This window comes from Chelonoidis abingdonii, chromosome 7, assembly GCF_003597395.2.
Source record: "Chelonoidis abingdonii isolate Lonesome George chromosome 7, CheloAbing_2.0, whole genome shotgun sequence".
NCBI classification, from domain to species: Eukaryota; Metazoa; Chordata; order Testudines; family Testudinidae; genus Chelonoidis; species Chelonoidis abingdonii.
In genome coordinates, this window is record NC_133775.1 from 95,159,192 (window position 1) to 95,174,208 (window position 15,017).

Genomic DNA, 15,017 nt, shown 5'->3' on the forward strand with positions numbered 1-15,017 from the left:
GCCACTACTAAACAGAGTCAGATTTAAATCTGTGACCTAGGAAGTGAGACTTTTTACCCATTTGCAAACCCCAAAGCTCATCAAATAACCAGTTCCCAGAGTTGATCCAGAGACATTTCCAGCACCGAGTGCAGGTCATTGGTTGCACAACTGCCAAGAATGCTAGCACACTCCTTGCGCCCAACACCCTGCCCACCAAAGTGACACCTTAACCCAGCATGTGTCCCTCAGCATGATGATCTACCAGTTAGATTCTCTGAACTGGAAGCTTCAAATGGCCACTTCAACATAATCTTTATCCACCTCCTCTCACTCTCCTCCCCTTTCTCCCCCCATCTCCATACTATATTTGGGAATGAACCTGCAGCGTTTGCATCAAAGAGGTGCATTCAGAGGGCTTTCCTTGGCATACTTATCCCCTCCACTAGACCCTGGCTCATGAAAGCCTGAGAGCACTAAGCAGAGAAGACTGATGTATTCTAAGTTTTAAAATAGTGACTTCTGAAGACCACATTAGACTGACTGCGAGCTGAGGTCCTTGCCCACAGAAGGCGTGCTGCAGTTGGTGCCAAACTGGACAAAAGTGGGAGGAGGGAAGCTCCACAAACCCAAGTGCTCCTGCTTTTAATTAGCTGCATAGACAAGGCACTTTACTCAAGCAAATCACTTGGTTTATATAACAGCAGTGACCCCTCTGGGGATGTGCCAGCCATGCTTGGTGACAGAATCCTGGGCAGTAGCCAGGCCACATGATCAGTCCAAAAGCGTCCACCATCACACATGAACCCCCATTCCTCCACTTCAGAGAAGCTGACCCAAATGACAGGCCGCCTGCATCCACGTGTGAACCCCGAGGTGAGCAAAAGAGCAGCATTTTGAAGGGGTAAATGTCATCAAGATTTCATGATCTCGTTTGCTCACTTGAGACCTGCCAAGATGCTTTGTCCAGGAGGGCAGCCAAGGACAGGACAGTGTCTGGCAAGCTCAAGCCACAAAAGAAATGGCAATAGAAGATGAAAGCAAAAACGTGCTTTTTGCCAAAGTTATTCTTCAACAGCTGCGCTACTAGAAAGGCCTCTTTACAGAGAGGCTGGGGCACGGATGCAGATTCCTGAGAGCACCTGAGTGCACAGAAGATGGCGTCTCATAGGACAATACAAAAGGCCAAGAAAACAAAGCTGCATGACACTCAGTTTCCTTTATCGTTGGATTCTGCTAAGCAGCACTTAGGTTTGATTCTGGGCATCTTTGCAAGCTTACTATGATACTAGCATACCTGTTATTTCTGTCCAAATATCCTTCCACCACCTTGGGCCTGCTCACCTCAGAAATTAAAGCTTTCAAAGTCTCTTAATTTGAGCTTCTGAACATTCTCATGGGTTCATTTACATCTTCCACTGCCTTCACCATGGTGATGTAGGACTTTCAAACAGCCTCAGAAACACACATTCTTCACAGCCCTTTTGAGGGCATCTGGATGGCAGAATTCACTCTCCACCTCCCTCCACACCAGCATCTGATGGGAAAGGTTACCCAGACAGCAAAACCACAAATATGCCAAAGCCAGTGCAGAAAGTCACAAACTGCAAATTCCTTTACTGTCCCCAGGAAGTGAAGTACAAAGTCAGTCAATAGCAGGAGCCAAATCCATCTCTGATGTAAGTGGGCGCAAAGGGATTTTTCTCTTCTGGTTTTAGTGGGATCTGCAATTTTGAAAATAGTCTGCGAAACTCAAACCTTAGAAGTAACACAAATGCACCTGGAAATACAGCAGGTTATTTCACACAAACAATGCATTCACTACATGGGTCAGGAATTCCAGTGAGAACAGTAACAGAGAATGCACTGTAATCAAAGCTCTCTCCTACGAGCACAGTAAAATAACTAGCGCTACCAAGGCAGGTGCCTCCTCATGGATATTATTGACATCTACCAGTCAAAGCCATTTTGTTGCCATACCCGCCAGCTGACATCATCATCTCACACACATGGATCTATTCCCCTTTGGAGAAGGAAAAAAGCCTCACACTAATCTGAAACTGATTAAGAAAAATTGGCATCAAATTCTAGAGCCCTTTCTAAGTAGTCTGGTAATGTAATATTTTTAAATCTGTGCGGTGACAACTACTCCAATCGCAGTTCTAAAAAAGGACTAATTGCAAATACCGTCAGGAACCAAGTCCAGCAATCCCAGTTGTTCTTGCCATCAGCACCAGAATTCACACCTACCATACAGGAGGCAGCAGAATCTCCTCCCTCAGCACTGTGAGTGTTTCCCAAGGTCCTGGCCACCTCAGGTACTGAGAGGATCCCAGAGGAAACTTCTGAAGTTATGGAGGCTTTACAATTCTGGTTAAATGCCAACACACACACTTTGGTGGAATATTCCAGCCCTTCATCTTTCCCTCTTTGGGATAAATAGTCCACTTGCTACCTCCAACATAAAACTGCAATGCACATAAACTGCCAGCCCATCACAACACAATGAATCAGATCCTTCAAAGGTCTATGGAGATTAACAATGTCTGGAACTGCACAGGTACTTTGCTTTCTTTGCACCCACAGCTGACACCCTGCTAAGGCACTGCTCTGAGGGAGAGCACAACCTTCTCCATAGTATCTGGTACCTACTAACAGCAGCCCATTTCTTAAGGATCTTTTTTCAGCTACAGATTTCTCCCTAACGCAGCATAGGAATTGCCACACTAGACCAAGCCACTGTGACTTTCACAACAGGACTCTAATCTAGCTGGGGCCCTAAATGCTACTGAATACAGATAATGAAGCTCATACACCATTAGCTTATGTTTCCTGCAGGCAGAAACAGGTTGTTATAGTAACAGGAGAGCAGCAGACGAAAGAGGAAGCTGCAATTTTAATTTCAGTGAAAAGACAGAAAAGAGGCAAAAACCATGGCGCGTGCTTCAGTAGCAGCCATGAGAGAGACTGGTTCAGTTGTCATCTATCTGAGATTTGCTCTATTTAGCAAAGCTCTTCTAAATTAAAACTGAATATATTCTGGTTCCACAGTAGGGATGGGAGAACAGACCTGGACAAAACTGAAACCATTCCAGTTATACATATGGGATGTGGGGAATCGATCTGGAAGAAAAAAAAAATCAGTTGAGAACTTCATCTAAAGTAATGCAAACTTTGCTTGAGGTTCGAATTAAAAAAAAAAGTTTGCTTAACTTTGTGTGCACTTGATCCTCATCCTATCCCACCTGCTTTCAGATAGAGTCAGACACACCAAAGGACCATAAAACAGGGCTAGAAGTCTGAATGGCCCCACTGCCACAGCAGAGATGTTCAGATAAGAATTTAAATAGAAGGTGTAAAACTTTTGGAAGTGCTTCCCTCCCATGGGTGACGACCTTGTGTCCAGTAGATGGTACCAGTCTGCATGTACAACTCCCCTGGCTCTCTCAAACTGAACTGCTTGTGGTTGTGCACATTTCAATCATGTTTCATTTTGGGGGGGAGTGGGGGGGGGACGACTAGGGAAAGTGTTCACTATATTTTTATCCTTTTCAGGCCTTTCTAGTTCTGAGTACGTGCAGATATTCCAGTCAATTCACTGCGCATGGAAGCACAGCTGACCTACCTTAGCAGCACCAATTTGCTCCTTGCGGAATTTCTCCAGTGGAGTGATCAGGACCTCACCAGCATTCTCAATCTGATGAGATAAAGGCACAGATTATCATCATCTCTTCACCATTGTCTACTCACACACGCTTGGTTAACCGCTTTGTATCTGTCCAATTTAGGGTTAAGATCTTCAGGGCAGTGATCTTCCCTTCCTATGCATTTATACAAGGCAGAATTCACATTTCAATGCAAAGTGGTTTAAACCCGTCCAACATCTAAAGAACAAAACAAAACGAAGAACCACTGTGTCTTTGATCAGAGGATCTCAAAACACTTTGCAAATATTAACTCCCCTGTGAGAAACAGGGTCATCACCCTGCTTCACAAATGGATAAACTGAGGCACACAGAGGAGGAGATAATTTGTCTGTCATATGGAGCAAAGTCATTTCATCGTCAAGTATATGCTCAGTAGCAAAGCCGGAGTCCACAAACCCCAAAACCCTAATTCATCCACCAAGCAACACTTGTGACCTCAAATTCTTTTAGAGAAAGCTGCCCGCCCACACTCCCAGCCAATCTACATCTCCCATTGTCTAGAAATCCAGGAGCGACCTGGATGTTCCCCATTGTGGCAGTGCATACCAGGGCACATCTTGCAAGCACCAGTGTTACTCAGTTTAAACACACCAAATGTGAAAATGAAAGTGGTTAACGTTCTTTATAGCATAAAGCCAGCCAGGTGGAAAATCTGCAGATACAAGAGAGGACCCAATTTCCTTCCCAAAACAGAAAACCCACAGGTTATCGCCCTGCTGGGAGGAGGAAAGCACATTGTATTTTAACCTAAAGCAGCTTCTGCACTTGACAGCAGCAGACACACCGCACTCAAGAGTGAAAGCAAAAATGTACCAACAGCCTGAAAAGAATAATTTGGCCTGTGTTCTGTCAATGTGAGGCCTGTTAGATTGAGTCACAACTCATTGTGACTTGCTGCCCCCCGGCATGCTGCCAAGCTCAGTCCCTGAGAATAAATATTCCCATTCTTTCAAGCATAAAACCCAGTAATCCTAGCTACTTAGCTATACAGTGGCTCGTGGCCAAAACAGGCAAGAGGGACTTACAGAACTGTTTTGCACCCCACCCCTATAGAAGTAATGCAGCCAGCCCCTTCTCCCTCTGGTACATATGTCAGGAGGAGTCACACTGCATCCGTAAGAGAACCTAATACCCATTTGAAAGTTGCCCAGACCTGGTGAAGGGACTCTGGGTCGGCCTGTTTCATGCCACGAGCCCACTTCTCAAAATCAGTTCAATGCACTCACCAGTTTCTATTCACCATAGACCTCAGGCTGAGGTACCTAAAGCCCCTTTTTACCTTCCAGCCTATATGAGCAGACGATAGGCCTCTCCCAACACCATAGTGACCCTGAACTCCTCACTAACCCTTCCCTTTATCAAAGGATCAAACAGAAGAAGGTTTAACTCAGAAGTCACAAGCGTCAAAGTCCATACCATGCGCATTCGCTCATCTTCGAGATTCCGGAGAACAGTGGCAAATTCTTGCAGGGATTTTGCTGAAAGAGACACACCAGCAGGTTCAGTATATAAAATGGGCTGTAAAGTCTCTAACATTAAAGAAGTTTGGGCTACAGATTTCCAGCAGTTAGTTACTCTTAACATGAAATACTGGGCAGTCGGGCTAGATTATGCCATTGCATAATAAGAGCAAAGAACTGGTTTTTGAATTTTGTTGGAATATATTCACGAGTAGCAGCATGCTGGTCTCTTCTGAACAAATGCATGGAACTCTCTTGTGGCACAGCTACATTGTTAGTGGGGATATGAAGTAGTACTTTTCAGCCCTGCATGAAGAAGTCTGCTCCAGGTTCGAATGCACTGCACTTTGTTGCAAATTTATGTATTTTATGTCACCTGGAAAATCAATCAATTCAGATTTGTTTCTGTCCTTACATTTTAGTGCAGTAGAGACAGAAAGAGGAAATTCTGAACCTTGGACTTTTCCAGTAGCACTGATAGCAAAGCCGGTGTACCTGTGCAGAACCATGGTTGGGAAGAACAATACATACCAGACTGGCTTTTCCCTAATATATCTTCCCAAAAACAACCCACAGGCCCTTAAATTAGGCTGCTAGACATGTAGAGCCATCGTCTGGCAAGTTTATTGTGCAGTCCTGCAGCCCCAGACCCTTGGGAGATGGACTGGATGACTCAATAGCTCTTTTTCATCTTGATTATTGACAGTTAACTATTAAAAAAAAACAACTCGATTGCTAAGATGTGCAGCGAAAAAACTATACTCCAAGCCCCACAGACAAAGAGATGTTGTGTTGGTCTTAAAAGTTAACTACCCATTAGGCAATTCTTTATCCTCTGCTGGGTCTGTCTCACACGGGTTCTAGGGCATCTCACCCAGGATGTGAGGTATGACCAGAACATTTGGTCATCTTATCTGACAAGCCCTCTCACTGCCTCAGTGAGACTGGGGTTTGGCAAAAAAGAAAACAAATCATCAACTCATGTTCATTTGAAATAGGACACTCTAACTAAAGGTGAGGCTTAAACCCAATTTAGTTATATAGGCTTCTGTTTGTGTGTAAAAAGCCCGAGGGATCAACCTTGATAGGAGAGGGCTAATGTTGGCTGGCTGGGGGAAAAACAACTAGAGGAGGAGCTGATCCTTTGCACTAAAGTAAAAGGCCAGGTTTTACCATCAGGATCACAACCTGGGGAGTCCGACTGGATCCTCATCTCCTTCTGTTTGTCCAGACAGGAGTAGCCAGGGGTACTTTTTTCACCACTTCTTCGCAAGAAAGTTGCAGCCTTCTCTTTTGGATCGGGAACTTGCTCTATTTAGCCATGTCTTTGTCCCACCAGATTCACAGATGCACTGCTTTAAGACGGAAAGGGGCTAGTGGCAGGGTATTGCGAATGAGAAGCCCTGGACTCTGGAACTCTCTTTCCCTTGGCTTGACAGAGCCAACCTCAGGGCAAACTGCAAGACTTCAGTTTCCCTGGGCTTCACACAAGGGCTAGATTAAAAGGAAGATATTGTTTCTGCAGGTTGGGAAGGAGTTTAGTGAAGCTTCTGGGTTCATCAATACTTCACATGTATTTCTATCACATGTCTATGCACCTTGCACTCTGATTAGCTCGGTCCAGAAATATCAAGAGAGATCCCCTTAACAAATGTAGCCTTCCCACTTACCTATGCATATTTCATCATCTGTTTCTGCATCTCCTATACATCGGAATTTAAACTCATTTAGGGAATCTGCAAACTTCCGCTTTGCTGAAGACAAATCTGTTGAGAAGTAGGGGAAAAGAGAGCAGGTGAAAAAATGAAAAATCAGAGGTATTAAAAAGTATGCAATAGTCAGCCATGTCACCTCAGCCCTGGATCCTGTCAGATCTTCCCCAGGCTCAACCTCCTTGCCTTGAAAGTACTTGATTGAGGTGCACACATCCAAGAGAGACTCCAGGGATGAAATCCTGGCCCCACTGATGTCCGCGGGAGTTTTGTCTTCAATGGGACCAGCATTTCACCCCACATGTTGAATGGCATTCTTCCTTCCGAATCAGCGCTAAGCCAATGTCCCTGCACCGTAGTATAGGAGACATGAGTTTAAATATCCTGACCTGTTATCCTCAAGGATCCCACAGAACTCTGCAGAAGAATATGAATGGTAGCCCAGCTGAAGTCTAAATGGATAAATGAATTACATTCTGCCATTAACTGTTGCCCAGTGTTGCCACGAATTGTTAATCAGCTGCCAGATTCACCGCAGGCGACAACAGCATTTCAGTGGTGGGTGATGCATTTCCACTAGATAGCTTGCTAAGCCTCCACATGACTTGTGGTTCTTTTGGCTGAAAAGAGCTGCCTAAGAAGTTAATACACCTGTTTATTACTTTACAATTCACAGCTTCTGTTCCCGATCCAAACCTCATTAAGTCACCACATAGCCTGCCACATGCAAGGTGGTATTTTCCAAAGCCCTTAAGTGTGTTAGGAGCACAATGCCAATTGGCTTTGGGTATGAATTGTTCTCCTGAGTCACATAGAGGCTTTGGAAATTCCACGGTCACCGGATCTAACTATAAGCTGATTCCCTTTATTTCCTCACTCCTATTCCCCAGTAGCTCCACCCCATTCCACAGAATTCAGTGGAGTTTCTCTTTCTCTCAACAAAAAGACTTTTCTCAACACCACTTTTAAAAAAGTCTCTCCTCTGAAACATTTAAGGCAGACAATACAGCAGCAAAAGAGGTGATCAGTCCTTTCCAGCTAGTGAGTATAAATAGAAAGGAAAAAGCAAAGAAGACTCTCCCCAAACTTCGAGAGAGAATTATCTTCAGTTTTTGGGTGAGGTGTTAGTCAGTCTTTATGTTATCTGAACGGACTATCCCCACTCTTAGCATCACAAGGGGAAAGCCACTGCTTGAACACCCAGGCCCTTATCCCGCAAACGTTTCAATGCGAGTGAAGTTACACCTTGCAGCGTGTGCAAGCTCAGGTTGCCTGAAGAGGAAAAAATTCTGTCACGCACAATAAGCAAGATGATCATCCTAGGAAAGAGAACACGTAATCCAGGCTCGTGAAAGGATCCAGCATCAGAAAGAAAGGTCAGTGAGCCAGCAAAACCTGCCAGTTATGACATGAATGGAAGGAAGGACAATCACTGCTTTGTGACAGTCTTTTTACCTTCGGAAGGCAACAGAATGTCATTGTTCAGTTCCATTTCAGGAAATGCATATTTGTGACTCACAGAGATCTCAGAAGGAACCATTTGGGCTTCTTTTGAGGGGGAGGGGCAAAGCGCAAAGGGATTTTTGGAAGCTGTTCTGGTCATCAGGACATTACCCTCCAGCATATGGCTCAGCTGCCAGGAAGGGACATGGGAACAAAACGTTTACATTTTTTAAAAGGATACTCCCAAGACAAGTGTCTTTTGCATAAAAGTCTCTTTACTTGCTACTAAAAATCACCCAGCTCTTTACTGCCTCATTCTTTATGTAGTTGCTTTGTTTTTTACACTGCCACTTATGAGCCGTTGTAGTTTTGCTGTATGCTTTTGAACCTAAGTTACTTGGTTGCATCCCCTCAAGACCAGAAGAATGCACCTCAGAAATCACTGAAGGATACTTAGTGTCAACGCCAAAGCAGCCTTTTAACCTCATCACATACAGCTTCCATAATCTACACACACCTTTCATCCCTTTATGTGCTGCTGTCACGCCATTCCCAGACTCCACTTACTGGTCAAACTGGTTTCCCAGCCCCCTAAGCTTTGTCTCAGCAAAAAGTCCTGGCATCCCATTACTTTTCTCTTCCCTCCACAATCCCCCTAATTTACTTTGTCAATGAAGGAATCCAGCCTGCCCCCTGGAATTCCAGGGTCACTGCAGGAGGCTTTGGGGGATGCCGCACAGTAGTTTGCATTTTACAAGGCAGCCTTTTAGCTTCTATGAGTTGTTTTGTTGGAGGTGGGGGGTATTTTAAAAGGGAACTTTGGGGGAAGGCAAAGAAGGTGGTTTGTTCTTTTACTCTCTCAGAGTTTTGCTGCTCGACAATACAAAGCCCTCAGAAGAGCAGAGGGGCAGAGCATTCAGCAAGGACAAGGATGCAGCTCCAGCATTACATACCATGGGCTGTGTGACCTCAAATCTTTCTTCAGGAATTGGGAAGCATAGCGTGCTGGAGTGAGGCCTCTCCAATTAACACACTGCCAGGTGAGCCCAGTCATCAACCCACAAGTCCCTACCTAAGTCATCTGCAATGCTGCTAATATGAAAGGCCAATGTAGCAAACGGGTCAGAGGTGGGGTGTGCAGGTGCATACACATGTTATTTTTCCAGAAAATCATTATTAAAAACCTCAATACTTGGAATGGTGAATTCTGGTTATGCTGAAGCTGGCTGCATTGCTTTATCGGGGGTGGGGATGGTCACATAAACCCCCAGCCCACAAAGCTTTTTGACCAATTTGCAAAAAACACACTTCTGTTTCAGCATCTAATATACAAGAAAGGGAACAAAACTCTTGTTCCCTTCCCCACCACCCGCTGCGCCAGGGCTGGTGGGCTTGTGATGGTTCAGAGTTTAACTTGATCACTCAGGAGCTATGCCAACCTTCTGTTTGTGTAGCTAATAATAAAGAAAGAAACTGATGTTAATTACACAAGGAGCCATTTCCTGTTTCCAAGCTCGGTGCTGACCTCCGGGACTGGTGGTTTTGTTTGCAGCATATTTTTCTGTACTCATCCCTTCAAGCACACCATAGGCTTAATGACATCCTGACTATATTATGTGCTGCAGATCCCCTGTCAAAACAGATTTACTACACCATCATTCACTCCTGTGGCTTTCTGGGCAGGATCCAAATGCCACATTCTGCCATGGAGAGGAAGAGGGGGGGAGAGAAGCTGCTAAAAGAGCTGGCAATGAGCCAAGCACACAGGGAGTCCAGCTCACACATTTCAGCCCATTTCGAAATAGCAGAGTAAAACATGACTGAGAATAAATCAAGGTCAATCAGATTCACATTTCAGCAGCATCCATTGGTATGGCGACCTACCTACCTAAATAAATAAGTGAAGTGTTTTGTACAAGAAACTGGGAGTCAGGACAACTGGGTTCTTTCCCTAGTTCTGCTTTAGCAATACAAGATCTATCGTGGAGACGGGCAAATTGTACCACCTAGAATCATAGAAGCACAGAACTGGAAGGGACCTCAAGAGGTCATCTAATCCAGTCCCCTGCATTCAAGACAGGACTAAGTATCATCTATTTTAAACCACCTCTAACGGGTGTTTGTCCAACCTGCTCTTAAAAAGCCCCAATGATGAAGATTTCACCACCTCCCTAGGCAATTTTTTCAAGTGCTTAACCAACCTGACAGTTAGGAAGTTCTTCCTAATGTCCAACCCTAAACCGCCCTTGCTGCAATTTAATCCCATTGCTTCTTGTCCTAGCCTCAGAGGTTAAGAAGAACAATTTTTCTCCCTCCTCCATGTAACAACCTTTTATGTACTTGAAAACTTATGTCCTCTCTCAGTCTTCTCTTCTCCAGACTAGACAAACCCAATTTTTTCAATCTTCCCTCACAGGTCATGTTTTCTAGATCTTTAAACATTTTTGTTGCTCTTCTCTGGACTCCCCCCAATTTGCCCACATCTTTTTCTGAAATGTGGCACCCAGAACTGGACACAATACTCCAGCTGAGACCTAATCAATGCGGAGTAGAGCAGAAGAATTACTTCTCATCTTGCTTACAATACTCCTGCTAATACATCCCAGAATGATGTTTGGCTTTTTTTGCAACAGAGTTACACTGTTGCCTCCTATTTAGCTTGTGATCTACTATGACCCCCAGATCCCTTTCCACAGTATTCCTTCCTAGGCAGTCATTTCCCATTTTGTATGTGTGCAACTGATTGTTCCTTCCTAAGTGGAGTACTTTGCATTTGTCCTTATTGAATTTCACCCTATTTATTTCAGACCATTTCTCCAATTTATTTTAAATTGTAATCCTACCTTCCAGAGCATTTGCATTGCTACATCATGCATTGATATACTAATTGCACCTAGGAAGGCTGAAAGTTTCTCTTCCTCATCCCTCAAAACAAAATCTTAGATTTCAGAGGGTACAGCACAATGTGCACCTTCATTTCATCTCCATGGAAATGTGTGTGGTGAGAACACACAGACTCCATGGCCAGCCATACATTGGAGGCACCTGTGTTCTCTCTTTTTCACCGTCGCACCTAATGATGTCACAACAATGTCATGGGGTCTACAGGAAACCAGCATCTGGATGAAAAACAGCTGATTCAAAACATAACCTAGGCAATGCTGAAGTTATGCTGCTCGGATGGAGGAAAACATTTAAGAATTAGCATGGATATCATCATCATCATCATCCCCTTCCCACTAAAGGCATCTGAGGATCATTTTGGTAAATGAGGGACAGTCTCAGGGTCCAGCTAGGGTGATCGTATTTCCCAAAGGGATACTGCCCAGGGCTAGCCTGAGCCCCTCCCTCCAGTCGCTCACCTGCCTGCCCACCCCTCTCCTTCTCCCCGCCTGGGGCTGGCCACAGCTGCTTGCCCCCCCTACTTCTCTCACTTCCCTGGCCCCAGTCGCTCGCCCAAGCCCTGCCATCCCCCCGCTCAAGGCTGTCGCTGGTCACTCAAACCATCCCGCCCCCGCCCTCCTACTCCACACCGTTCCTTTACACAGCACCCCACTTTTTTGACAAAAGGGAGCATTTGTCCCGTTTGCTCTTGCCAAATGATCCAGCTGACAAGAGCAAATAGGACAAATGCCTACTTTTGCCAAAAAAGTCAGGACAGCCGGAATGGGGCTTAAAAAAGGGACTGTCCCGGCCATAATGGGATATATGGTCACCCTAGGTCTGGCTCAACTCCATACCCTAAGACACTTGGAACATTGCTATAGGAAAGTAATTTACCAGGGAAATGCTTCAGCACTATAGAAAATCTCAGTATAGATTAGATAGCTGGGGAAGTGGGGCACAACATTTAAAAAGGACTTGCCCAAGGTCTGCAGCACAGCCAACATTAGAGTTCAGGCGTTTCTGTGACTTAAAGCTCAGGATCATCCTGACAGTACTTCTGAATTCTGATGGGGTCGATACATTCACGCGTTACATAGCAGCTGCACATGCTTGCCGTTCGTAACCAAACAATTTCTGAAGGCCCAACTAGCTATATGAACTATTTTAGGTGCAGATGTGTGGACCACTATAGTGAGGCTGGCTTAAGATCTGCACTCGGCTGCTCATTTAAAACATTCTTTGTGGTATAAGCTAAGCAGAAGTGCTTCAGAGCAATGTAACAGCCTTCAAAGACCAAGCCTGTCTTTTGCTACACTTCAACAGTCTCCCACAGTGCATTATAAATAGACAGAGGAAGCAGAGAGATAATTGCCAGCACACAGAGATAAATTAAAATTGCTCACAACTACTTGCTAAGCCACACGATCAAATCATAAGGAATAAACCAGGCAGCTAAATTAGAGACCACCTGAATGTACCAACGGGGCTGTGCAGATGTGGCTGGAAAGGGAGGGATAGGGAAGGGCCACTTTGCACATTTCATCTGTTACAAAAAATAATTTAAGAATCATCTCATGCAAATAAAGACAAATGGGTTTTCCATTCCCCTTTCTGTGTCAATACCTAAAATAACATTGGCAGACACGTTTAGGCTCCCAAAACACAGGTTTCTTAAAACTAAACTTTTTTAAAAAGTTAAGATTAACAGAAGTGTTTCTGTCAGCATCATTTTTTTTAAATGTAAGGTAAGCAATTTGCTCAAAGTATAGGTCCCCTTGCATTGTTTACAATCCAAGCATTGCAGCATTGTGAAAGCACATGAGCCAGAAAGTGAAACTTACTAGCCTCTACCCACAGAGTTGAAGGTTAATAGAGAATGTAATCAGCAAACAGTGAAAGGAAAGATTCGATATTTTAAAATGCTTTCCCTTGTAATAATTTATGGTGTCTTTAACAACAACATGCATTGTGAGCTAGGGTAGTGGCCCTGAAATGAAAAGTAGTAGAAGAGGTGGCTGAAAGGCAGATACAGAGAAATCAATTTTTTTTTATTTTATTTTTTAAATCTCAAAAGGCATGAAGGCTTCATCTGTTCTGGCAGATACACAAGGATCCCTTAGCATTTAATATATAAATTGGCCAAGGAAATGGAGACAAACCTCAAAACTTTTGGAGGCCAAGTTGAGTTTGGTGTCTCAGTGTCACAGAAGGAAACTGTGAAATAATGTGTGTCTCTGAGCCAAACTGAGCCAGGTTGCTCTTCACCACATCTTGGTAACTATTAGCTAGCTCTGCATGTAAATTGACAGCTTGAATTCTCAGAGGCGTGTCTGAATCATTGTCAGCCTGCACAAGTACACACACACCCTGCCCACCCTTGCCCAGCCACCTCTCATGCATAGGGCCCTACCAAATTCAGGGTCCATGTTGGTCAATTTCATGGTCATGGGATTTTTTAAATAGTTAATTTCAGGATTTCAGCTATTTAAATCTGAAATTTCACAGTATTGTAATTGTAGGGGTCCTGACCCAAAAAGGAGTTGGGGAGGTCACAAGGTCATTGTAAGGGAGGGGGAGTTGCAGTACTGCTAACCTTACTTCTGTGCTGCTGTTGGGGGCGGCACTGCCTTCACAGCTGGGCAGCTGGAGAGAGGTGGCTGCTGGCTGGGAGCCCAGCCCTGAAGGCAGAGCCGACACCAGCAGCAGTGCAAAAGTAAACATGGCATAGTATGGTACTGACACCCATACTTCTGCGCTGCTGCCTGCAGAGCTAAGCCCTCAGCCAGCACTCTTTAGCTACCTAGCTCTGAAGACAACAGCACAGAAGTAAGAGTGGCATGGTATAGTATTGCCACCATTATTTCTGTGCTGCTGCTGGCAGGATGCTGCCTTCAGAGCTGGGCACCTGGCCAATAGCCGCTGCTCTCCAGTCGCCCAGCTCTGAAGGCAGCGCAGAAGTAAGGGTGACAATACCGCAACCCTTCCCCCCACCCCACAAATAACCTTGCAGTCTCCCTTAACTCTCTTTTGGGCAGGACCCTTCATTGAAGAAACTGATCTTCCCTGTGAAATATGTAGTGTAGGGTAAAAGCACACAAAAGACCAGGTTTCACAGTCCATGACGCATTTTTTATGCCAGTGAATTTGGTAAGGCCCTACTCATACAATTTTATTTTGAGTTTTGCACATGAACAAACCCAAAATCCCAGGGACACTCAGATGAAACTGCTGTGGTTTGCCTTGTATGGGGAGAGAGGAGGGTAAAATCATGCATGGCCACATAATTCCACGTAAGTTTGACTCACACACAATGTTTGCAAGCCTTAGAGAACCTGGATAGATCTTAATTTTTAACGAAACCTGAAATTAGGCAAATAAATTAGAAAATAAGCAAAGCAGGAAAAGCTTTAGCACTAGATCTACCTATGAACCGCGTACTAACCCAAGTTCTCAGCCACCACTAGGTGGTGTCCTGTGGCATGACAGATAAAGCATGAAAGGAATGTATTTAACAACTGCTCAAATAGATTTTACAAAGACAGAACACCAGTGGATTCACAAGGGAGGAATCTGTGTGTTTCTTTTTACATGAGTTTGATAGAAAAGATATCAATAAAATACTGCAACCCCAAAATTCTGATGCATAACAGAATAACGATGCTTCCAAAACAAGCTAAGATTCAAATACAGCCACATTCTTATATAGCACTTAAATAATATTTCAGTTGCCCAAGCATTTATATTTCCAACTGCCTGTCTAATGCAATTTCAAAAAGACAAATCAAATCAAGAATGAGGTAAAACTGCCAGTATTGTCTCCTGCCACAAAA

General features: G+C 44.3%; 1 protein-coding gene across 2 annotated transcripts in view; it reads right to left on the minus strand.

Moving 5' to 3' along the window:
* The window catches only part of ARHGAP26 (Rho GTPase activating protein 26), a 324,880-nt gene that overhangs the window by 228,654 nt on the left and 81,209 nt on the right, over positions 1–15,017 (minus strand). For both annotated transcript variants that reach the window (XM_032769159.2, XM_032769157.2), the window contains exons 2-4: positions 6,817–6,912; positions 5,103–5,164; positions 3,605–3,676 (exon numbers count right to left, since the gene is read on the minus strand). In XM_032769159.2, coding sequence (XP_032625050.1) covers positions 3,605–3,676; positions 5,103–5,164; positions 6,817–6,912 — 230 coding nt within the window. The remainder of the gene's footprint in view (positions 1–3,604; positions 3,677–5,102; positions 5,165–6,816; positions 6,913–15,017) is intronic.